The sequence below is a fragment of the Suricata suricatta genome, chromosome 6 (genome assembly GCF_006229205.1).
Source record: "Suricata suricatta isolate VVHF042 chromosome 6, meerkat_22Aug2017_6uvM2_HiC, whole genome shotgun sequence".
Classification (NCBI taxonomy): Eukaryota; Metazoa; Chordata; class Mammalia; order Carnivora; family Herpestidae; genus Suricata; species Suricata suricatta.
This window is the reverse complement of record NC_043705.1, coordinates 118,495,131-118,519,256: the sequence shown is the minus strand read 5'-3', so window position 1 is coordinate 118,519,256 and position 24,126 is coordinate 118,495,131. Positions and strand designations below refer to the sequence as shown.

Below are 24,126 nucleotides of genomic sequence, written 5' to 3'. Positions count from 1 at the left end.
TAATAGCATGTACTTGCAGAGATTTAGTTCAAGCGTAGCCCATTCATTCGGAAAATTGAGTTTGGATTTTACACATTAGTATTTGAATTTCCTGGGTCTCCAATTTTACCACAGGCAATTCAAGTTTGCTCCTGCCTTCTGTGCTAACAGTAATGGTCAATATATAAAGTCCAGGCTTAAATAAACGTGCAGCTTTGAGAACGAAAGGGAGAAGGACGGGATAATTCGTGAACTTGTTAACCCTCCTTTCCTGCTGCAGAATATTACCCATCACAGACACAAAGTGCTCAAATTTATAACTTCACAACTATAGGTTCTGGTTCAGTGAGAAACAGATCTCACCAGAGTGAGGAGTCAGATCTCCGTGGAGGGCCTGGGCCCTCCAGGATCCATCCAAAGGAAGGGACCGCAGCTGGGGGGGACCCCTGGAGGCATTTAGGCCTCTTTTTCTGCAACATACTAGGCCAGAGTCAAGAGTAAAACCCAGGCAGACTTTGAGCTGCCCTTGTGTTGTCTCAATATTTCCTTATGCTCTGAAATAAAGATAGTGCCTCTGGCAGAATGGCAGCTGTTTCCAGCCCTAGGAAGGTTTATGTATGGAGAGCATGGCCTGGATCATGTCGTTTCTTCTCCCATTATATGACTTGAGAGGATTAATGGGGGTCCGGGCACAGGTTAGGGCTGTTGAAGACAATTTTCTCCAGGCCCCAGCCGGTCCACGGTGCTGTGTGGTTGCCATACAGACTCGTTGGGGTGAGTATCTAGTCCTGAGTAAGGACTGGAAAGAGAGGGGAGAGGGACGGGCAGCTACACTCTTCCCCAGAGACGTACAAGAACATTCTAAAAGTTTGGGTAGATTCTTAGTGGGGGAGACCAAGAGTCCTTAGAAGCCATCCTTGGCTGTCAGGATGAATCCTGATGGGTAGACAGGAGACAGTCTTGTCAAATCCAGCAGGGTGATCCATAACTTCATATACTAAAAATTTGGATTTTTCCCCCTCCCTGATAATGTTTCAAAAGCAAGAACCTATTCATAGTATCTCCTCCGGAAGTTAAGCCTGTCATTTTACATTGAGCGACATATTGCAGAATTCACCGGTGTCCGACCTCATTCAGTCCATACCACCTCCCTCAGGGATTTAGTTTTGGGGACCCTTGTGAGTCTAGTTTCCTCCAACCTGGCCAGGGCCTTTGTGGCAGGCAGGCGGTTCCCACAAGGACACTCTTTCGCACCACTTAGTGGCAAGGAGGGCTGGAGGCAGAAACTCACACAAATCCTGGAGTGGTTCTAGACACTCAGGCTGTCGTGGCGGTTTGGGAACCTCTCCCGATGCTCCTGCAGGGCTGAGCCCGGAGAGAAGTGGGCATCAGACTCCCGCTGAGCCCCTCACTGCTCCCAGGGCCCTGCATCCCATCCCACGAGCCTCTCCATCCCAACGCAGGGAACCCGCCAGGACAGGAGAAGCCAGAAGTTCTTTTCTTTTTTCCCAAATCATTTGTGTTTTATTTTATCAAACATTTTAAAATATATAATTTATTGTCAAGTTAGCTAACATACAGTGTATACAGTGTATTCTTGGCTTCGGGAGTAGATTCCCATGATTCATCACTTGCATACAATACCTAGTGCTTATGCCAACAAGTGCCTTCCTCAATGTCCCTCCCCCACTTCCCCCTCCCCCCATCAACCATCAGTTTGCTCTCTGTATTTAAGAGTCTCTTATGGTTTGCCTCCCTTTCCATTTATAACTTATTTTCTTCCCTTCCCCCATGGTCTTCTGTTAAGTTTCTCAAATTCCACCTGTGAGTGAGAACATGTGGTATCTGTCTTTCTCAAACTGACTTACTTCACTGAGCATAATACCCTCATCCAGTTCTCTCCAAGTAGCAAGATTTCATTCTTTTTCATTGCTGAGTAGTATTCCATTGTATATATGCCCCAGGAGTTCTAACTCCCAGCCTGCTTCTCACTTCAGGTGCCTATAAAAATCATAAGACCTGACTTCGGTGGTTCTCTCACCTTCCATCTGGGGGCTCTCGCTCTTAGGTGCCTCCTCCCACCTCAAATCTATACTTCCCATATAACACCCCAATACTGAGACCCCCCCTTCTCATTTCCCTAGAGGGGCGTCGCCAAGTCCTCCTTCCTCATATAACACACTCCCCATCCTTAGGGATTTCTTTTCTCTCTACTCATCCAAATGTACCCATCTTGTATCGAGTCCCTCAGAGTTCCTGTACCTAAGTAAGTGACCAGCAAGTCAAAGCAGAGGTTTACAAAGCTCATGTAAAAAATTCAGCCCTAAGAAATATTAATGCCTCTTTTAGCACACACACAGATAGGCAGACACACAGTCACACACACACACAGTGCGAGTGGGGTCCTGTGGTCAAACAGGCTTGGGTAGTCCCGAGCCACCACAGTTAAACAGCTCTCTCTTCTGTGGGACTTCTCGGCGCCTTGGCGATGATCTGAGTGTCCCAGACAAGGATACAGGATACAGCCTCTTCCTCCTGGGCTTCCCCCAGCCAAGGGCACACAGGCCACTTGGGAAAGGACTCAGCCCTGGTCCTCCCTTCCCGTCCCCGCGCCTTGGGCTCAGACCGTGCGGGACCCTGCAGGCCGCTAGATGGGGCTGTTTCTCTAGCAGGAGAGCTGCTCACACAGCTGACAGGGGAACCGGTTCGGTCACATATTTGTCAGGGAAGCACAGTCCCAAAAGATCAGATCTTGCCTCCTCATTACAAATCTACTACAAATGCAACATTTTGAACATTTTGTATTTAGCAACTTCACAGCATATTGCCAGGTCTGATTTAGATGATTTTGTTTTATTTTTGGTCCCAGTGTATGAAAAAATGGTAAATTTTTCAGTATATGTACTGAGTTCAGAAAACTCAGTATATAAAAACACAGATTAAGAAAACATATTAGGGGCACCTGGGTGGCTCAGTCGGTTAAGCGTCCAGCTTCGGCTCAGGTCATGGTCTCACGGTTTGTGGGTTCGAGCCTGCGTTGGGCTCTGTGCTGCCAGCTAGCTCAGAGCCTGGAGCCTGCTTCAGATTCTGTGTCTCCCTCTCTCTCTGACCCTCCCCTGCTCTTACTGTCTCTCTCTGTCTCTCAAAAATAAATAAAAAACATAAAAAAATCAAAGAAAAGAAAGAGAAAACGTATTAATTACACATACTACAGGGAATTTTTTTCCTTGGGATGTTGTATCATTTAAACAAGGGAAACATGGGGTGTGCAGCCTAGATGTTGATCTTGAGATAGTTGACGGCTGGTCATAAAGGAAAAGGTATTTCATTGTTGTTTATTCTGGCTACAGATTCTGCATCATGTAACCATGAATTCTGTACCAAGTAGAACCGTCCGGCAAAGGACGGTGCTGCCCTGTGGATGTGGGAGGTGCCATCCATCAGGAAGGTGTTGAGAAAGTCAGATTATCCCCCCCCACCCCCCTGCCCAGGTCCTTCCTCTGCTGTGGTCCTGAGAGAGCCAGCACTCCCGTCAAACTCTTTATAGTCTTTAGGGAATTTCAAGTCCCTCAAGTGGAAAATTCGCTTTGCCTGGCTTGGAGGCTGCTATTCACGGGGGCATTTGTGTGTGTGTGTGTGTGTGTCAGCAGATGGCACAAGCTTCTGGGTATAAATGTGAAGATGTGACAAAAATACTTTTCAACTAGTGCAGTTGCCGCAGGAAAAAAAAAGGCAATGTAGAAAAAATCAAATTAGGATACAATATCATCATGTTTACAATAAACCGCAAAGGGCCAGAAGGGGCCTAGATGGTCACTTTCAACTCTGATGTTTTAGTACGGAGTTAGTATTTATCCATATATCCTGCCTACAGTGAGTGTACCTTCACTGTTTTGTATTCAGCCCTGTCTTTTCTGGAGCGTCCCCTATCATTTATTTATCACAAAATAGGCAGGGCTCTGGGATCTCCCAAAGCAGGGGAGGGCTGGGGGGTGGGAATTGGGGTGAGACTCTTCCATTACAGAGAAAAGAGGCAGCTGGCTGGCTTACCATTCCTCTTTCACATGTAGCCTAGAGGCAAGAAAAGTAATAATCCTTGACAAGGTGAGTAACTCTTTAGCAAAGAGCATTTCTGCAGGTTTAGAATAAATGGGGATTGTTAGTGCAAGGTCAGAGGGGCCTCAGAAGTGTCCGACAACTTATTATACATCTCTTCTTTGTCGGCTGCCACCCCCACCCCCAGTGTTAAGTGGAGACTTTGGTAGGGAGGTGAGTGGGGTGACTTGGTGTCATCCTGCTGAAGAAGATCCCAGTGGTCCCTTTGGGATTCTTAGTCATGCTCCCCTAGGAGGGTGAGCTGGGCCCTCTGCAGGGCTTTCTGAGGGAAACAAGGCAGGTTTTCAGGGATCTGCAACCAAGAGACTTGGGATTTTTACAATGCCTGGAATTCTGACTTTCCCTGTTCTGTTCCATGCTGGCACCTGGCAGAGTGTGGGAACTACTGTCTCAATAGTAAGTACAGCACGTTCCACGAGACACCGGGAAGGCACTCTGGGTTCGTGCCAGGGAGGGTTCTGACGGCCACGGGCACAGTGCAGGCCAGCTACATGCAGAGGGTAACCGGGGTAAGTGGTGTGGGCCTCGGACACTCTACCAGGGTGGCGGGAATCCCCCCTCCAAAACCACCAGCCCTGAGAATGCACTTGTCTCCCGGCTGGATCTCAGGAGGACCCTGAGCGCCAGAGCTGGGGGCTTAGCAGGCAGCTGGATGGGGCTCACACAGACCCCTTTGAGGCTCTCCGTGTGCAGAGCTGAGGACACGTGACCGGCACATCCTGACCATTTCAAGGAGTCCAGGGAACGCTGGCTCTTGGCCACAGGCCCATGTCTGTGGCCAATAAACAGAGGGAAGGGCCCTGCCTGCCTCTCTCCCTGCGGGTGAGCCAAGCCCAGTGGGGGAGCCTTGGCTATGTTTAGCTCTGGGAACGACTCCTCCGTCAGCTTGGATATCCTCTCCTTCTGGGCACTTGTATCCGGAAAGCAGGGGCCTGCACCCCAGCTGTGAGCCGCCTTTTACCTCATCCACACTTGCCCACTCCTCTCCACTTTATTCTTCTGGGTCCTCCTCTCTCTGCCTGGCTCCCCCACCCCGATTTCTTTCCCACCCCCAGGCTACCATCCACCTGGCTCTCCTTTCTTTTCGCGCCTTCTCCCTTCCTGCCTTGTCTTCCTTTCTTCTTTCCCTTCTCTCTCCTTCTCCCCGTTCGTTTTACTATTCAACTCTTGCTATTTTGCACCCTACTCTCTTTCCCTCTAGTTCTCCTCCTTTTTTGCCCTCTCTTTCTCTTACCCACTTTAACCAGAAAGGAGACGGCCTGGTGGTGCGGCCAGAATTTTAAGGTACGGTAGCCCCCCACTTATCTGTGGGGGAACCGTTCCGAGACCCCCAGTGGAGGCCTGAAACCACACAGTACAGAATCCTATATACTGTATGGTTTTTTCCTGTACATACTTACCTACGGTAAAGTGTAGAGTCTGAATTAGGCACAGTAAGAGGTTAGCAATAAATAGTAAAGTACAACACGTACAACAACATACCTAATGAAAGTTAGGTGACTGTGGTCTCTCTCTAAATATCGTATTGGATTGTACTCACCCTTTTGATGCTGTGAAATGATAAAATGCCTCTGTGAGGAGAGTAAGGTGGATGACATACGCATGGTGGCCCAGCCTTCGGCTCCTACTGACTTCCTGGGAGTAGTCAGGAGGATCACGTCCCTCTGCACCACGGCCGACCACAAGTCACTCAGAGCATGGATGGCAGACCTATGAATACGTGGGGGCTACTGTACAAGAGCCTTTCTGGGTTCTAGTACGCCCTCTCGGCGGGCAGCTCCCCGTCCAGGGCTGTGCTGCGTCAGACGGCAATAGACCAATTTCTTCATAGTTCAGAAGTGATCTTTCGTTTCTCTTCCTTTGCTTTTCTTGGTTCCTTCCTTCCATCTGTTCTTCCTTTCTTCCCTCCATTCATCCTTCCTCCCCTCCTTCCTTCCTTTTTTTATTTGTATTTTTTATGAAAAGATATTGGGAACCTGCCAACAGTGGACCTTATATTGGGGCTTAGTGTCATTGAGTTTGAGGGTTTGCTGTTGTCTCTGTCTCCTTTCTCTCTCTCTCTCTCTGACTTTTCATGTTTAAGCAGTTATGCTTCAACTCTCCTACTCTTCATAGTATCAAATAATTACACCCTTTCTCTCCTGAGCGTAGAGTCAGCTCAGTGTCTTCTTTGTGTCAACCATATTATTTTTGTGAAACTATAACTCGTTTTATAAGCTGCCTTAGGGGCAGTTGAACATCTGGCTTCAGCTCAGGTCACGATCTTGTGGTTCGCAGGCTTGAGCCCCGTGTTGAGCTCTGTGCTGACAGGTCAGAGCCTAGAGCCTGCTTCAGATTCTGTGTCTCCCTCTCTCTCTCTCTGCCCTCCCCCACTCATGCTCTGTCTGTCTATCTCTCCCTCAAAAATAAACATTACAAAAATTAAAATAAAAGAATAAGCTGGCTTTTACTCTCTCATTTCACTCACATTTCTTTGAAAATGAGATTCATTCCATGTTAATTTCCTTAAACTGTCATTTCTTTCTTTCTAAAGAGGAAAAAGCTATTGCTAACTGTGTGGAAAAAGGAAAACAAAGTGGTAAGAAATTAGAAAGAAAGAAATGTACTTCTAAAATACTGGAAAGTTTTTGCTAAGTGGGCCAAGGGCCAGAATGAGAGAGAACCCATGGGCTTATGGTCTTTTGCGGTCTTAGCTGTGTGATCTTGGGCACATCCTTGATGATTCCTGTGCGTCATTTTCCTCTTCTGTAAAATGGGAACAACCAACCCTCCTTCATACTCCCTGCTACTTCATGGGATTGTGATGAAATCCTATGAAATATGACACTGGGAGGTGAGTTGCAAAACAAACAAACAAACAAACCAGGAGTCAAAGCCTTCTCCTGCCCACTTCACCAATCTCTTGAGGTCATGGCTGAAGGAGTCCTGGGGCAGATTGGCTTCCCATAATGAACTCCTGGTGGGCTTTGTTTGGAGAAGGTTTTCACTGCCTCCCTTGGAGAACAGCGAGGGTTGTCCCCAGCTGTTCCCCACATGGCCCCGGACCTGCTCTTTAGCTTCCAAGAATAATTGGGCACAGTTCAAGTTTCAACATCTTGCAGGGACTTCTCAGTAGAACTGAGGCCAATAGCAGTGACAGCCAGCCCCAGGGAGGCAACCACAGGGAGACACCAACTCCCAGCCACGGCAGGCAGTCCTGAACCTGGCCAAGTGCATGTGCAGCCAAGAGGAAGGGGCTGACAAGTTGTTAAATGTCCCATTTCCAGGAGCTGGCTTCCTTTGTATTTTCCTGCCATGTGGTTGAGGGCTGGGGTCAGGAGAGCCGTATACCATGTAACCTCCATTTTCTGTTCTGTCTCAGCGATCACAGAAGCCATCGAGATCCCACAGTTCATCGGCCGCAGTTACCTGACCTATGACAATCCAGACATTCTCAAGAGGTAAGATGTCACTGCAGGCACCATCCTTATCTCTGTGGGGGTAGATTTCTGAGAGTCTTTCCCAGGACTTGGCTTATCTTACTTTCCGGAAGATAACTCTCAAAGAAGGCCATTTTGCCATGGCCTTGGAGTGGGGGGGTGGGAGATCACACATGCAATAAACTTAGAGACCAGAACAAAACAAACAAAAAACAAACTCAACTTGAAAAACACTGCCCTTCAACAACTCCCTCACAAACAGCCCAAACCCTTTCTGGTCAAAGGGCCTAGAGAGAGGAACGTGCCCAGGTCCAGGATTTCCGAGACTCGGGTTTTGAGAAGCAGTGAGAACTGGACACTCTCAAAGCCAGGGTTATGAGTGTGATTCCCCAGGAGGGACAGTTAGCTGCACGCTGTCATGCGGCCACAGTCTGCAGCTCTGCCTGAACCAGCAGCAGAAGCGCCCGGGGTTCCCACGGCCAGTCTTCAAAGGCAGATGCTACTATTCTGTATCTTCCTCAGCAAAGTCCACTGACCTCTTCAGGCTCCAGCCCGTTCATGGAGGGGCTTCTCAGCTCTCATGTGGGGACAAGGAGAAGCCCACATCCTCGCCATGGCTTTAGTGTTGGTGGCGAAAACTGCAGCAGCGCTCTGCCGGCTACTTCTCCTGGTTTGGAGCATATGTGCGAGACAAGGGAGAGGCTGGCCAAGTCCTCGCCCTAGGGAGGCCCATCTTTGGTCCTTTCCGTTTGCCCTGCTCTCCTTCTTCTTTTTCCTCCTCTGGTTCTTTGTAGTTTATAGGGTGCCCCTCCCACCCTGCCACCAACACCATCATTCTAGAATGTTCCTTCATCTTCAGGTTGACTGCATCTTAACAGACTAATGCAAAGCTTTAAGCCACAGGCACCAGGTTTTTAGGCTGGAGTTTGGGGGCTTTTAAGAGACAGAAGTAGTAGAGTCCTTTTCTTGCGGCATTGGGTGTCCCCGGTAACTCAGAACACACACCAGACAGACATTTGCTTCCTTAGCTTTAATTCCAGGTTGTATTTCTCTGAGTTGTCTTTGCATGGGACCTTAGGAAAAATGGGTTCCCAGCCAAGAGAGAGCTTCTCCCTTCACAGCACTTTCTCCCCCCAAAACAGAAGGGCATTCAGTCCCAGAAAACAAGGCAGTGCGAAAGGGCCCAAGTCTTCAGCACCCTGGTGCTTAGTAAGAGGCACCAGGTGGCTTGGGGGAGTGGAGGGGTTTGGTGAGAGTAGGACGTGCAGAGCCCAAAAGCATGTGTGCGTGTGTGTGCATGCATGTACATACGATGTGTGAAGCTGCAAGTAGAAGTCAGGATCAGGGGCTGTTTCAAGTGGATGCCTTTGTCTGCAAGTAACAGAAAACAACTCAAAATGTCTTAAAAATGAAGGGCATTTATTGTGTCACATCATAAGCAGCCCAGACATAGACTGATTCCTGGGTTGGTTAATTCATAGATTCAACTGCATCCTCGAAGGCTAGTCTCTTCCATCTTTCTGCTCTGTTATACTAAGCAAATTCTGCAGAGGCCACTCCCTTCATGGTTATAAGACAGCTGTTCGTAAGATGCTCAGAAGATGGCTATAAATCAGGGCAGTATCCAGTGGAAGGAAAATGTTTTTCATGTGGCTTTTTAATTTTATTTTTTAATGTTTATTATTGAGAGAGAGAGAGAGCACACAAGTAGGGGATGGGGAGAGAGAGAGGGAGACACAGAATCCAAAGCAGGCTCCAGGCTCTGAGATGGCAGGACAGAGCCCGACATGGGGCTCAAACTCATGAACCGTGAGATCATGTCCTGAGCCAAAGTTGGATGCTTAACCAACTGAGCCACCCAGGCGCCCCAACATGTGACTCTTTTTTAAAGGAAAAGAATCTTTCCTAGAATCCTCCTGATAAATGTCCTCTATCTGATTGGACAATATTGGTCACGTGGCTACCCCTAAACCAATCACTCAAGAGAAATGGAACCATTATGATCAGCTCATACTAATCAGTGTATCCAAAGCAAGTGAGAGAAGGGAGGAACCTGTAATAAAAGATGAAAAAGAACATCTCTAGCAAGTAGGCTAGGGCTGGATTCTCTGTACCTGGCCTGGTGGCAAAGTCATCATTGTGGACCCTGCTTCTCACTGCTCCACTCTGAGAGGCTGCTTGGGGACAGTAAACTTGATCTCTTCCTGTGTAGGTCAGGCTCTTGGGAGACCTAGACGAAAGTTCCCTCCCCTGTTCATTACAGATAATCCCCCAGTGATGTTGGTTTGACTGATTTTTCAGCTTTTCAGTGGTGAAAAGTAATGCACACTCAGGAGAAATTATACTTTGAATTTTGAATTTCCATCTTCTCCCAGGCTAGCGATGTGTGATACAGTTCTCTCTCCCAGTGCGAGGCAGTGGACACAGCTCCCATTCATCCGCACCATCATGAGAGAGAACCACTAAAGCACTTACAACCATTCTGTTCCTATACAACTATTCTGTTTTTTCACTTTCAGTATAAATTACATGAGACAGTCAACACTTGACTATAAAATAAGCTTTGTTTTGGATGATTCTGTTCTCCTGTGGGCTAATGTAAGTGCTCAGTGACCCCGCTTAAGGTAGGCTATGATGTTTGCTAGGTTAGGTATATTAAATGCATTTTTCACTTAGGGTATTTTCAATTTGTGATGGGTCTATCAGGGCGTAACCCCATAGTGAGTTCAGGAAGGTCTGCACTGAATACTCTCTACAGCTCCTGACCAGGTATGTAAGACAGAGGAATGGCATGAGGGATAGGAAAATAGAAAAAAAAGACTTTCCCACTGGTGCCATATTAGGAGCAATACTAAATTATGTTTACTTTTACCTCAACTTTTATTTAAGGACCTCTTGCTTGCTCCTCTTCTTTTATTAGATAAAACCCTGGTCACTTTAGTTAGACTTGATTTCTGAACTGGTCTATTCCCAAGGATTGAGAAGAACACATAAGCATGTGATCATATTCCCAGCCATGGCTGTAGGGGCAGGGAGCTGACCTGCCTGAGCGCCCCTCCATTCCTCTCAGCTTCCTGTTCCACCCTGCTGCTGCCCCGACCACCCTCAAGATCATTATCCTATCAAGCCACCTTCCTTGACTGGCACTCAGCCTCTTCTGCTCCCAAGGACAGTCACTGCCAGAGCAGGCCATCCATGCCCATGATCATAGCCCAGAGGGCTGCCAACTTCAACCCCTTGGCAGTTAAGAAACTCACGTTCTGTTGGGGAATAAGGAACACGTTTCCAAGGCCCCATGAGTGTGGGACAGGAAAGAGGGAAGACTGTATAGGGGGTGATACATCTTTGATGCTGGCATTGGCCAGACTCTGGCTAATCTGTGACTCATCAAGTGCTCCCTCATGGGGTTTCACCACATGTAGGGAGGGGGACACTGCTGCAGAATGAATGAGAAGTCCAGAATTTTAGACCCATACTGTGACTTGTGGTGGTGATACCATTTTTAATTGCCTGGTAATAAGCATCAGAAATGCCAAATTACCCTTATACCTGCCTTCTCAGGGCTGGTGGAAAAAAACTGGGATTATTCAGAAAGGATGTTGGTGGAGACTGGTTGGTTTATTGCAATTATTTGTGTATTTTCCCCAGGGTATCAGGATCAAGAACAAATGCATTCATGAGGTTTAAGACAACTGTCAAAGATGGCCTGTTCTTGTGGAGGGGAGACAGCCCCATGAGACCCAACAGTGACTTCATTTCCTTGGGCCTTCGAGACGGAGCCCTGGTGTTCAGGTAACCCCTCACCACCTGTCTGCGGCATCATCTTGCAATTTGTCTCAGACCGTGCTGACCATGCCAAACAGAGTCATGCCAAAGTAAGCCAGCACACAGCCTGCTGGAACCGACTGTTGCCTTAAGGTCCAGGCTTATTTGAGGCTCCGGCGTTTCGATGTTTCCTCCATCTTCCAGAGCAGTAGTTGGCAAATTATATCCTGAGGGCCAAATGGGTTGCCCACTACCCATTTTCGTAAATGATGTTTTGCTTCAATTCTACCATACTCATTCATTTATGTATCATCTGACTGCCTTCATGCTACAGTGGCACACTTGAGTAGTTTCAAAGGGGACTGGATGGCAAAGCCTAAAATATTGACTATCTGGCCCTTTACAGAAATGTTTTTGACCCCTATTCTAGTACGTTGCAGCCATATGCTCTCCACTTGCATATCAGAAAGTCATAGAGAGAGGACTTTGATAGCGCCAAGCATGGACATGAGTATTCAGCTCAAGCTAGCTCAGACCAATGCAGCCATCTACGATGGAGAGTCCTGGCTGTAAATTCTCTGTTCCCTGTTTGCTGTGTAGCCTTTGGAAAGAGAATGCCTGCGTTGTGATCTCCCCCTGCAAAGAAGAGCAAAGCACAGATTCATACCTCAGTAGGTCACCCCAACATTTGGATGTTTGTAAATGCTTCTTGTGTGATATTGATAAGGCAGTCCCAGAAGTTCTTACCTCTTTCGAGTGACTTTAGACTGTTCTTAAATGTGTCAAATGGATAGCTGTGAAGTGGCAAAAGGATTCTCTAGACCATTGCTCCCTACCCCACTGGGTGGGAGCTGGGGTTTTCCAGGACAGGCACTGGCTCATGTGATATGAAAAAGCTTCTGTAGAGATTGTGATGATGCATCCTAATTGAGGTTAGAAATAACTTGTCGAGGTGCACCTGGGGGGCTCTGTGGGTTGAGTGTCCAACTCTTGATTTCACCTCAGGCTGTGATCCCAGGGCCGGGGATCAAGCCCCATGTTGGCTTTTTACTGACCATGGAACCTGCTGAAAATTCTCTGTCTCTCTTTGCACCCCTTCCCCAAGCGTGGTCTCTGGACTAGGAGCATTAGTGTCACCTGGGAACTTGTTAGAAATGCAGATTCTCAGCCCCCTGCTGCCGTCTCCCTCCCCCCCCCAACCAACTTACAGAACCAGAAAAACTCTAGGGGCTGCCTAGCAGTCTGTTTTAACAGTTTCCCCAAGAGATTCTGTGTTTGCTAAGGTTTGAAACCTCTGCATGGTCTCTAGATCATCTATCTACTTTATGGGGGTGGGAATTTCTCTGGCTTTCTCTTTTTTTAATTCCTCCTTTGGTGAGTAGCACAAATTTACTACATGATAGGACATCAGTTGGCATTAAAACAAAGATGACTGACCTGTGGAGAAGAGGACGATTTAATCCTGGGGCTTCTGGGGCTCAGGCACTGGGATTACCGACAGCCAGAGTAGAATAACCATTAAGTCTTTTTTCGATTTAAATAAAAGGCCTTCTGAGAGGAGATGTCACTTGCCCCCAGACAACAGAGCACACAGGATTGCCGGGCTCCTGTGAGGGCGCATGTGGTTGGAGGCCAGAGACTGGCAGTTCTCACCGTCTGGGCCCCCTCCCCCCCAGCTTGGCCCCGAGGTCAAAGGCAGAGCTCTTCACACCCCACTTTCAGGCTGGCTGCTGCGAAGCCATTTTCTTGTGGTTTTCCTGTGGTTAACCTCACCAAGGCCTCAAGTACTTGATTGTGCCCAGAAAAGGGAACTGAAACAGTAGCTGGGCCGTGGGTGGGAGGCCCCACTTCCCCCTAAGCCGCCAGCTAAAATCTATCCACTCCGCCGGGTCAGGGGAGCTCGGCCCAGGGCCCACCCGGCACAGCGCTCCCTCTGGCTCCCGAAGCTGGCCAGCCTCCCACTCCCCACACCCCCAGGGCACCCTTCTGACAACTCCCCAATCCCAGTCATTTTTCTTAGGCTACCAGTTCTTCCTTGGGATTCTGAAAATGGGCCCAGTGTTTTTCATTTAAGCCTGGAGTTCTGGCATGTTCTGTGTAAGGGATCCCTCGCTTCGCCCCCACCAAGGCACACATCTGCGCTGGCCCTTGGGCCTGGGGCCACCACCTTGCTGTCTGTGCTGTGTTTCCTTTGTCTGGACAGTTACTTCCCACATCCATTCACCCAGCACCAACATAGGACGGGTGGCTGAAGGAGGCTGGGCAGAGAAAGGAATTAGAGTTCAGGCCAGTGGTTTGAAAATGTCTGTGCACAGAGTCAGGGGACCACCCTCTGAGATTCTGATGGACCAGGTCCTAGTGGGTGCCAGCATCCGATTGAAAACCATCAGGAACCATGCCCTAAGAAACAGGGTCTGAAATGATCAAAAGCGTGGGCTTCTGGGTCAGATCTGCACCATTCCCTTGGCCGAGTGACTTCTCGCAGGTCACCTGACCTCTGTGAAAGGAAACAGTTGTGAGGATGGAATGAGTTAATTCACATAAGGCAGGGTGGCATATCTAGTAGTTAGCAGTAATGATTATTCAAATCGTGATCTTTGAGCAAATGTTCTCTGTGTTTCTGTGTGCAAGATTAAGTAGCAGAAAGGGAATCAGAGTGTGTGGATACTGGCTGTTTTGTTTCATTATGCTTTATGACTGGAGATGGGGCAGAAAACCCTGGGAGCAGGTTTGTGACAGTCACTTGACTGTCTTTCCCACTATGTCCATGTGACTTGATAACATTTTCAGGCAAGAGAGAAAAAGGCAGAAATGTGCCATTAGCCAAGTGCCCTGTGCTGCAGTGCAAAGAGGGCATGACTAAGCAGGGGGTCACCGCGGGGAGGCGCCCAGTGGTTCCCAAAAGCCTCTTCCAGGCGGCCACCTTGGTGCTCAGCTCCATAGCTCCTCGTGCACAGCAAGGTAGGTAAATTTGGATCAGAATAATCGATTCAGGCTAACCAGATTCACAAGGCATTGATAGAGAAGTCGGACATACATTCATTTGTTCATTTATTCGTGCATTCCTATGTTTCCACCTTAAAAAAAACACCTGAGGTATAATTTGCATCAAGTACACAAATGTTAGGTGTACAGCTTGATGAATTTGGTAAATTTTATCATTTTTTTTAATGTCTACTTTTGAGAGAATGAGAAGGAGGGAGGGGCAGACAGGGTGGGAGACACAGAATCTGAAGCAGGCTCCAGGTTCTGAGCTGTCAGCACAGAGCCCGATCCAGGGGCGCAAACTCACCGACTGTGAGATCATGACCTGAGCCACCCAGACTCCCCTGACTTTGGTAAATTTTTACACATGTAGACACCTGTGTCATCCCCCCCCCCCGCCCCCGCCAGAACAAGATAGAGAACATTTCCCTTTCCCAGGAAAGCTCCCTCACGTCCTCGCTCGATGCAGGGAACCACTGTTCTTGGTCTTCTATCATGGCGAAAAGCAAAGAGATATTTCAGGGTGACAGAGTGTCTGGAGAAGCATGGAGGCTATTTGGAGGGTCAGATAGAGTGCTGGTGGGTATTGGAGAGTCAGGTCATGGAGATGCCAACCAAGTGGCCCCTCCAACCGCCACCCCACCATGAGGGCTGGATTCCTGTCTGCCAAGTTCAGTGTTGACTCCTTTGAGCACTTTCTGGCTCTTTGCACGAACAGGAGCATTATCAGCTAAAGGTTTCCATTTACTGAATTACAATCACGTTCCAGTCTGGTGTCCCTGAGATTATATTCAAGTCACCCTGATTCAGAAACTGGGTGTTCCTGGCCTGTTTAGTTACATATTTACAGCCTGTTGGTTTACTCTCACACATGACTACTCTTCCAGGAGAGGCCTGGTTAGTTTAACTCTTGGTGGCAACTTTCTCCTTATTGCTGGTTCCTGCAGATGTGTTGTCAACCCTGGACATGAGCTGCCTTAAAGACCACATACATTTGGGGTAGTGGGCTCATGGATCCTACTGTGTGCTGTGCTCTTTATATATAATATTCCCTACAATCCTTCAGGGAAGGTATTATTACCCCTATTTCACAGATGAGGAAACAGGCTCAGAGAGGTCAGGCAAATGGCCAAGGTCACAGAGCTAGTAATTGGCAGTGCTGGGGATCAAGGCTGGCTAGTCCGATGATCCAGGAGCTGATACTCTTTCTGTTACCCTGTGCTACCTTTCAAAAAAGGCCGCCTAGTCAAAGTTTCTGCCAAGCAGCTCTTGGCCCTGCTGCATACTCATTCATTTCTTCCAGAAGTATTTGGCCACTAAATAATGAAATCTGACAATTCCACCTGCAGGCTGCTTCATAAAAGGGGACACTGGATGTGGGAAAATTCATTAGAAAGCAGTAAACTTTTCAGGATCAGAGTGACCCCTGTGTCTCCTAGTTTGTCAAGTCACCCAGGTTCTATGCTTGGTTCAGTGTCTATGGGCCTGTGACTCCATTGAGCTCCATTATTACAGAAAGGACCAATAGTGCTTTCCCTGTGGGAAAGTGCATTCTGTCCTTGCTCTCTTCTCAGAGTGAGTGCATGCAAGAGCTCAGCAACTAATCCAGGTTTCCTTTCAACATTCCTAATTCTTGGCCAGTGAAGTAATGGAGAGATACGTCCTCTTCTAAGATGAAGAGAGAGGTGCCCTAGTGGAACACATTGTCTTTGAAGAGCATGATTACATAGGCTTTATTACATTATCAAGGGGAGGTCTGTGCAGTCAGCCCAGTGCCCAGCTTGGAGTAGTTTAGTTACTCACCAAATGTTTGTTGAATTGAATTAAATTAGAATTATTGAATGAGCAATGGACTAAGAGAAATATTTTTCTCTCGTAAACAACATGTGCCTGTCTTCTGATACCCCAAGAGTTTGAGGGTATCTGGAAACTGTACTAGGAGATACAATACTACCGAGTTGACCTGATATCAGAGAAAAATGGGGAGGGAGGGGCAGATAAGACACCAAGTTAAGTCCTATACATTAGCTTTGGGATTTTCAGGTGAATTCCCCTGATCCCTTTGGGGTTCAGCCTCTTCCGCAACACTGTTTTATTTTTGGTTTTCAAAAAGTGAAAACACATGAATTAGTTTCTGAGCGCTGCCATAACAGATTACCACAAGTTGGATGACGTAAAAAAAAAAAAACAAACAGAAATATATTCTCTCTTTGTTCTGAAGGACAGAAGTCCGACACACAGGTGTTGGTAGGGTCGGTTCCTTCTGGGGCCTCTGAGGGAGAATGTTCTATCCCTTTCTCTCAGGTAGCACTGGTAGCTGGCAGTTCTTGGTGTTTCTTGGTTTATAGATGCATCATTTCAATCTCTGCCTCCATTTTCATGTGGAATTTTCCCTGCATGCTCTCTTTGTCCAAAATTATAAGAACACACTGGATTTAGAGCTGCCCTAACCTGGTCTGACTTCATCATAAACTAATTACATCTGCAAAGACCCTATATCCAAGTAGGGTCACATTTTGAGGTTCTGGGTGAACGTTAATTTTTGGGAGACATTATTTCACCTAGCCCCACACATTACAAATGATAAAGCCCTTCTTGTTCCTGGTACTGATGCTTCTGTACATGGTGCCCAAAAAAACAAACACCTTGAGGATGATATGCTAAATGAAATCAGCTATTCACAAAGTGACAAGCACTGTATGATTCTATGTGACCTAGAGTTGTCAGAGTCACAGAAAGTAGAATGTTGTTCGTGTGTTGTAGCTTATGGGGTGCAGAGTTTCAGTTTTGCAAGATAAAAAGATTTTTGGTTATTGCTTGCACAATGTGAACATATTTAACACTACTAAACTCTACCCCTAAAAACAGTTAAAATGGTAAATTTTATGTTATGTATATTTTATTACAATTAAAATTTAAAGAAAAATTTTTTTGCGGGGGAAGGGGATCATTCATGACCCAGGCTGGAAACCTAATGCTTTTTTATAACGTTGTTTTGTTTTGTGTTAAGGAAACTGTATTCTGAGTTCCAAAGAATTTTTGCAATGAGAAACATTTGTGGGTGGCTGGCTGCCTGTACTTCAGTACTTTATTCTGTCTGTCTTGTTCTTCCCTCACGCTGTTAGCTATAACCTGGGCAGTGGTGTGGCATCCATCATGGTTAATGGCTCCTTCAATGACGGTCGATGGCACCGAGTCAAGGCTGTTAGGTAAGTACCTACCAAAGGGTGACACAGAGGTGGATGTGCTATCCATGTCCCTTTGCCCCAGGGTCCTGTTCCCAACGTTGCCTGGCATCCTACTACATCTTTCAGGACCCTTTGTTACTAATTTCCACCTTACTTTTCCCAAATACTGGCAGGCTAGAGAGGCTGAACTCCCAAATCTTTACTTGACAGTGACCTTCTGAAGAAAAAACGCTTTGATGGCTAAAGCGGAAGGGGGCCTTGCTGTCTAGTGAGATCTAGATATCCCTACTGGGATAGGATTTCAGGGCATGTGGACTTTGAGAAATGCTTCAAATCCCATTGTGTAGGCAATTGCCTATTTTTTTTTTCTTTTTGACATTACAGAGCCTTAAAATCTGTGTGTAACCTGACCTGATTACATATTTTCCTTCTCACAGAGGTCACTACCTTGACTAACTTTGAGTGAATAATTCCTTTAAAATTAGTTTTATGACCTGTGTCCAATATTCTTAACAGTATATTCTGAGAAACCAGATAGCACCAGGGTTAAATTTAGCTCTATAAAAAAATGTCACTCTTACTCTTAAATAAGAGAACAAACAGACGGTTGCTGAAGGGTTGTGGGAGGGGGAATGGGCTAAGTGGGTAAGGGGCATTAAGGAATCTACTCCTGAAATCATTGTTGTACTATATGCTAATTTGGATTTAAATTTAAAAAAATAAACTAATTAATTTTTTTTGAAAAGAAGAAATGCAAAAAAAAAAAAATTCATCCTTGTTCTGTCAGATGAAGGTTCTAGGAGATGAACTGAACAGAGTCTTTGGTTCAGGTTTTCTGTGTATTTGCCATAGCCCTTCCTGGGGAGGTTGGCGGGTGAGGTCATGAGTAAGGCTCAGGGAACATAGGGTCACCATGATCAGTTTCCTGGTCAACTCACAGATAGGCTGTGGTGGGAGTAGCCTTGCTGGACCCCACTCTCCTGCCCACTTGGCCTCCCTCGGATGCCTGCAAGGATGTGTAAAGATAAAGAGGCAGAGCCATGGCAACTGCCCAGGTGGTTCAGAGAGCCCTTGAAAAGATATAGTGATTTTTATGAAGCCCTAACTCTGGTTGGAAAAAGGAAATGTCTTTCCCCATAGTGAGTATTTATAGTGTTTATCTCAAATATATTCTAGAATTTAAATTTAAATGCTCATAGTTCAACTCAACTTCAAGATACTACAATGTGGCTTCGAAGTTCTTCATATTTCTGTCTTTACTCATCTGTAAAAGGCCTCACTCAGAATCATCCAAAGGAATATGAAATACTTACCACATATGATCCCTTTAACTCCCATCCTGGGAACATCAAAGAACACCTGTTGTCAATTTCCTTGAATAGAGAAGGTTGGTAGAATAGACATTGTAGAAGGATTGTTAAATCCTCAAAATTGTTGTGGTTTGATTACACTCATCAAGGTACACACTGGTGGGAATTCTAGGCACCTCCTAGGCATCTAAGAAAACAGAGGTCAGTGGCATTCCCAAGACTATACAACTCTCTGTGAGCAGAACCAAGATTAGAATCTTAAATCAAAGCTCTTTCCATCCCACCCCATGGTGTGGCAGCCCACCCCAGCTAGGATTTCAGATGTTTTAAAGGGATAACACAAGGCATATTCCAACAGAAGGACTTCCAATGTCAAAGCATTGAGCTTGGCACCACGAAAATGAGTTAGCAGACATGACTGTTATTACTGTCATCATTGATATCTCTGCTTGTGGGTCTTAGATTGCAGTGAGGGCTGAACAGAAGGAACTAACGAGGAACTGGAGAGATGGGAGGACTCAAGGAGATATTATAAATTGTGTTCCAGAGGAGCAGATAGGCCTAGAAGGGATGGTACAACGGATCCAAGCAGGATCTGGGCTAAGGCCATGGGATTCAACTATAACTAGAAGGGCTGGATGAATACCTTAATTCTCTAAAGTGGGCTTCAGGGTCAGAAGTAGAAGAATTAATGAAGATGAGATCTCCAAGAAGAGCTCTGCTTTCTATATTGCCTTGCTCTGAGTAACCCTGGTCTTGTAGGAATTCATCCTAGCAGAAAAGAGAAAGTGAATCTTCATTTATTAAGGCTCTTTAAGATGCCAGATGTCTTACAGACTTTATCTTGGTTAATATTCACAGCAAGTTGGGTTTTATGATCTTTATTTTATGGATGAGAATGATGATGGTGTTGATAACAATGGCAACATCTTCCTCTACCACTCTGCATAGAGCAGTTACATTTCAGGTACCATGCTCCATGTTTTGCATGTATAATTCCCATTTCTGCAGCAGCCTTGTAGGATAGACTTAGTTACTCCCATTTCAGATGAGGATGTTGAAGCTTCACACATTCACTTGTTCATTCATCTGCTGTAGTGAGCCATATACTATTCCAGACACATGAGACACATCATTGAATAATACCATCACCCTTGCCTTGATGGTCTTGCATTCTAAGGGAGGCCATAGGCAATAAGTAATGAATGTAGTAATGAAGTACATTACTTATTATATTAGAAGTTGATATCATATTTTTTCAAATCTAAGAAGCTACTGGTTATAAAATGTATCCTCATTTCAGAGATGTAAAAAAATGAAAAATTCTTAGAATTGATGAAATGAAATAGGAGAAAAATGGAATTTTTTAGAGTAATAGAGGGGAGAAAATGGCAGGTTAGGCAAGACAAACTTGCCCTTCACAGCATTGCCCATCACAGCATTCAGGTAGGAGATTCTAAAAAAGCATATCCCAAATGGGGAGGCAGTATGTAGTCTCGAGGTGAGGACAGAACAGAATTACCTCTAGAGCTGGTTGCTGGAAGAGTTGCTACCAAGATGTAAGACTGAGGCAACAGATTTATATTATTGTGCCCCCCAAAAAGGAGGTAGGGCCAGGAACCTCTGGAAGGTGAAGGAGGGGCTCAAAGCAGGAAGATTGATTTTAAAAAATGTCCTTGAATTTACTTGAAAAGTTAGAACTCAAACTCCTTTTCTACTTCACATATTTGGCACCCCGCCCTTTCCCTAATCATGGGGAAATAATGAAAGGCAGTTCTCTGGAGAAAGTAAAATAAGGGTCTGGATTGGGAGGCACTAGGCATAGCTAAGTACCAGACTAGTGTATACCAGGCTGGGGGCTGTGTGCAAGCTCATATATTGGACAGTAAGAACCCTAGAATTCTTCGCCCGTGAGATTATAGAACCCTGGCAGCCATGCGTATACACTCCACAGTAAAGAAAGTAGAAAATTCAGGTGTCCCCCAAGAGAATGATTGAGCCAGACCGTAGCACAATGAAGCCACAGCCACCAGAACCCATCCTGCACACAGAGCTTCCAGTCTGCTTTTTAGTGCTTTTGTTTTCTTCACTTACCTATGAAGTGGCCGTCAGGAATCACTGGGCATTTGAAAAAAGCCTCCAATGTAGAAGATGGATATCACAACAACTTAACATAACCAAGCAAGTTGAGGGAAACAGATTTGAATAAAAAATGATAAAATGCATTACAATTGTCAGAGAGGAAAGAGGCTATTAACCTAAGAAATAACAGTTTGCTATTAAAAAAAAAAAAGGGAACATTAGAAGATCAATAATGAACTCCTTAAAAAAAAAAGTGCAACTTGGGTTGATCCACCTCCTCCAAGAGCTGTACAAACAGAGGCAGTTTTTTGAGGAAGGTCATAGGGCTGGGAAGTCTTGGAAACCAGCTTAGAAAACGGTTAAAGTCCTTGTCACAGATGAACACCTCCACTCCAATGTGCCCAGAGTCCTTTTTGGGTGACTCCTGGAATCCTTTAGAAACTTCTAAGCTGTTCTTTGTCCTCCCCTTGAGTAAGCCTCCCTCCACAATACCTGCTTCATTGGCTTCCTGTTTTGCTTACAATAGCATTCAAACACACCACGTGCCATCACGACCTCTGGTTCCCTTTAGCAGAAATGCCTTTCCCCGTCTGCTTCTGGCTGCTCTACTCCCACTTCCAGAATTCTCTCTGCTCAACCTGTACCAACCACTCCCCTGTCTTTTCTCCCTTTGACATTGCCACTTCCTGCTTGCGTTACCCTCCTCCTTCACCTGACCTACCCAGCCTTTGAAACTCAGACATGATCTCCTCTGAGGTTTCCCCTGACCTTCCCTTCTCCCGTGTAATTCCACAGCATCCTGGCATTTCTCTACCGTAGAGTGTGGACATGATATTGTTTACAATTTGATTTTTTGGTTTGCCTCGGTAGACCATAAACTCCTGAGGGCCAGACATTTTTTGTCCGTTTTTGCATCTCTATCATTTAGCATGGTGCCTGGCATCGAGTAGGTACTTGAATGCAGTTTTGTTAAAATGGATGGTAATTGAATGAAGCTCCAAAAAATCACGGTTTCTACAGGGATGGCCAGTCTGGAAAGATAACGGTGGATGACTACGGGGCCAGAACCGGCAAATCACCTGGCATGATGAGGCAGCTCAACATCAACGGAGCTCTGTATGTGGGTAAGTGACCCGTGACTAAGTCTAAATTATGCCAGTGCCGCCGCATTAGTCTTCCATTTGTCATGGAGGGGCTGCCCAATGTGGCGCATTTCACTGGATCAAATACTTGGGAATTGGGAAGCCTGCCAGATATTCTGTTCTTCCATTTTTTGAACTTCTGACTCATTGCTGAGGGGGCAGGAAGTACTTAGATGCTTTTGTGCTTTGGGCTGAGCCACCAGGAAAACCATGCTTTTCTTGTTTATAGAACAGGAATCTGCTTAATATAGCTCTGAACATTCCCCCTGAGGAAGGAGGGTCTTTCTGGGCCCTCTCAGAATTAGAATGAGTGGTGTTTCTCTGAATGGCTACTGCAGACACATCTCTTTCCATATGCTCTTTCTTTTTTTAAAAAATTTTTTAAATTTCATTTTTGAGAGACAGAGACAGAGTATGAGCAGGGGCGGAGCAGAGAGAGAGAGACACAGAATCCGAAGCAGGCTCAGAGCTGTTAACACAGAGCCTGATGCGGGGCTCAAACCCATGAACCATGAAATCATGACCTGAGCTGAAGTCAGCTGCTTAACCAACTGAGCCACCCAGGCGCCCCCATATGATATTTCCTAAAAGTGCACTGAATTGAAAGCATTCAATGTCAGTGTATTTCTTTCTGTTTAAGATGACATCACATTTAACTATGTGCTACATCTTGTTGACATTATACAACATTTCAAAATTTACCAGATACTCTTTGACTGTCAGTAGTCAGTTGGGTCAGAAATCACATGCGAGGTGGGTGTAAATAAATAGCGTCAGATTGGGTAGAAGTCAATGTGTTCCCTCAAGGGTAATCATTAATTGGACAGATGCTGTGCACTGTTCAAGGGGCTCACAACCCTCACTCATCACTAGGTCAGTAGACACTCAAGTGTCCTAAAGAGACGTCCTCCCCTTTGGCTCACCTCATCTCCCTCTTGCTTTCTGGCAGGTGGAATGAAGGAAATTGCTCTGCACACTAACAGGCAATACATGCGAGGCCTTGTGGGCTGTATTTCTCATTTTACCCTGTCCACTGATTACCACATCTCCCTCGTGGAAGACGCCGTGGATGGGAAAAACATCAACACTTGTGGAGCCAAGTAACACCAGCTGGCCTTGCCCAAGGGACATGGCCTTCTATCCTGAGAGTCCCAGGGGCCCCGAGGCCCTGCCTGATGCCACACACAGAGGCACGGGGACCAGGTGTGTTTCCTCTCATCAAGGAGAAAGTACACCCTGATGAGAAACGAGGACCAAGACAGGAGTCCCCGCGTGGCCTTTCCTGCTGACACTCTGTGGCCCAAACCCAGAGGAATACTCTGTGTAGGAAGCATCGAATTTTGTCCACTGAATGTGTAGGGGCTGCCAGAGATCACACATCAATGCAAATTCCAGAGCCTGTCTGCTGTAGCTCAATGACTGTGTTGTGATTCATAGTGCATAAAAAAAGAAAGAAAAAAAAAATAGAGACCCAAAAGGGCAGTATTTAAATACTTCCCTCCTTCCCTGACTCATGACACTCTTACTGACAGCAGAATGACCATTTGACCTTGAACCTCGAATTTCTCACCTTGGTCCATGAATTTTTAGGATTAATCCCTTCCACTCCTCACTGGCTAGTTCAGTCTGCTTTGAGGATTCCATGAAAATAAGGATGAGGGGAGACTAGGCATGGGATCACAATTATAATGCTGCCCCCCAAAGTTTACCTTGAATGAAAAATCCCTACTTTTTATAATGCAAATCTAAGATGGGCACCATGATTTTGTAGCTGTCTTTTTGTATGTGTATATTTTTATAGCTGCAGATTATCCACACAGTATACTTTTGCCAGTTGGCATGGACAACCCTGAATTCTTTGCACACTTCCAAAAAATTTTCTCCCAAAAGAGACTTGTTTGGGCCCTTTTGGCAGCATCTGGAGTGGGATAGGTAACTTGGGGTGAACACCTTGGGGAGCTGACCATTCTCTTTAGGTAAATGTTGATGGCTCAAGGAGATGAATGTGGAGCTTCCAAAATAAGCAGATTAAAAGGCACCTGTGTTACTGAGGTGGGTCACTGTCATTTTTGTTTCAAGCGAGGGGGGATGTCTGTAGTTAATTTGAATAAAAGAGATGAAGAAGGCTAGAACTCTTTCA

The 24,126-nt window shown here is 46.1% G+C and overlaps 1 protein-coding gene across 3 annotated transcripts in view; it reads left to right on the top strand.

Moving 5' to 3' along the window:
• Positions 1 to 24,126, top strand: part of EGFLAM (EGF like, fibronectin type III and laminin G domains) — a 53,231-nt gene extending 29,105 nt beyond the window's left edge. The window contains exons 12-17 of one of the 3 annotated variants that reach the window (XM_029941502.1): positions 4,468 to 4,491; positions 7,457 to 7,535; positions 11,163 to 11,306; positions 17,390 to 17,473; positions 21,865 to 21,968; positions 22,936 to 24,126. In XM_029941502.1, coding sequence (XP_029797362.1) covers positions 4,468 to 4,491; positions 7,457 to 7,535; positions 11,163 to 11,306; positions 17,390 to 17,473; positions 21,865 to 21,968; positions 22,936 to 23,090 — 590 coding nt within the window. In that variant the 3' untranslated portion in view covers positions 23,091 to 24,126. Of the gene's footprint in view, positions 1 to 4,467; positions 4,492 to 6,969; positions 7,055 to 7,456; positions 7,536 to 11,162; positions 11,307 to 17,389; positions 17,474 to 21,864; positions 21,969 to 22,935 lie in introns of those variants that run through there. The other 2 variants (XM_029941503.1, XM_029941504.1) reach the window with 2 other exon arrangements.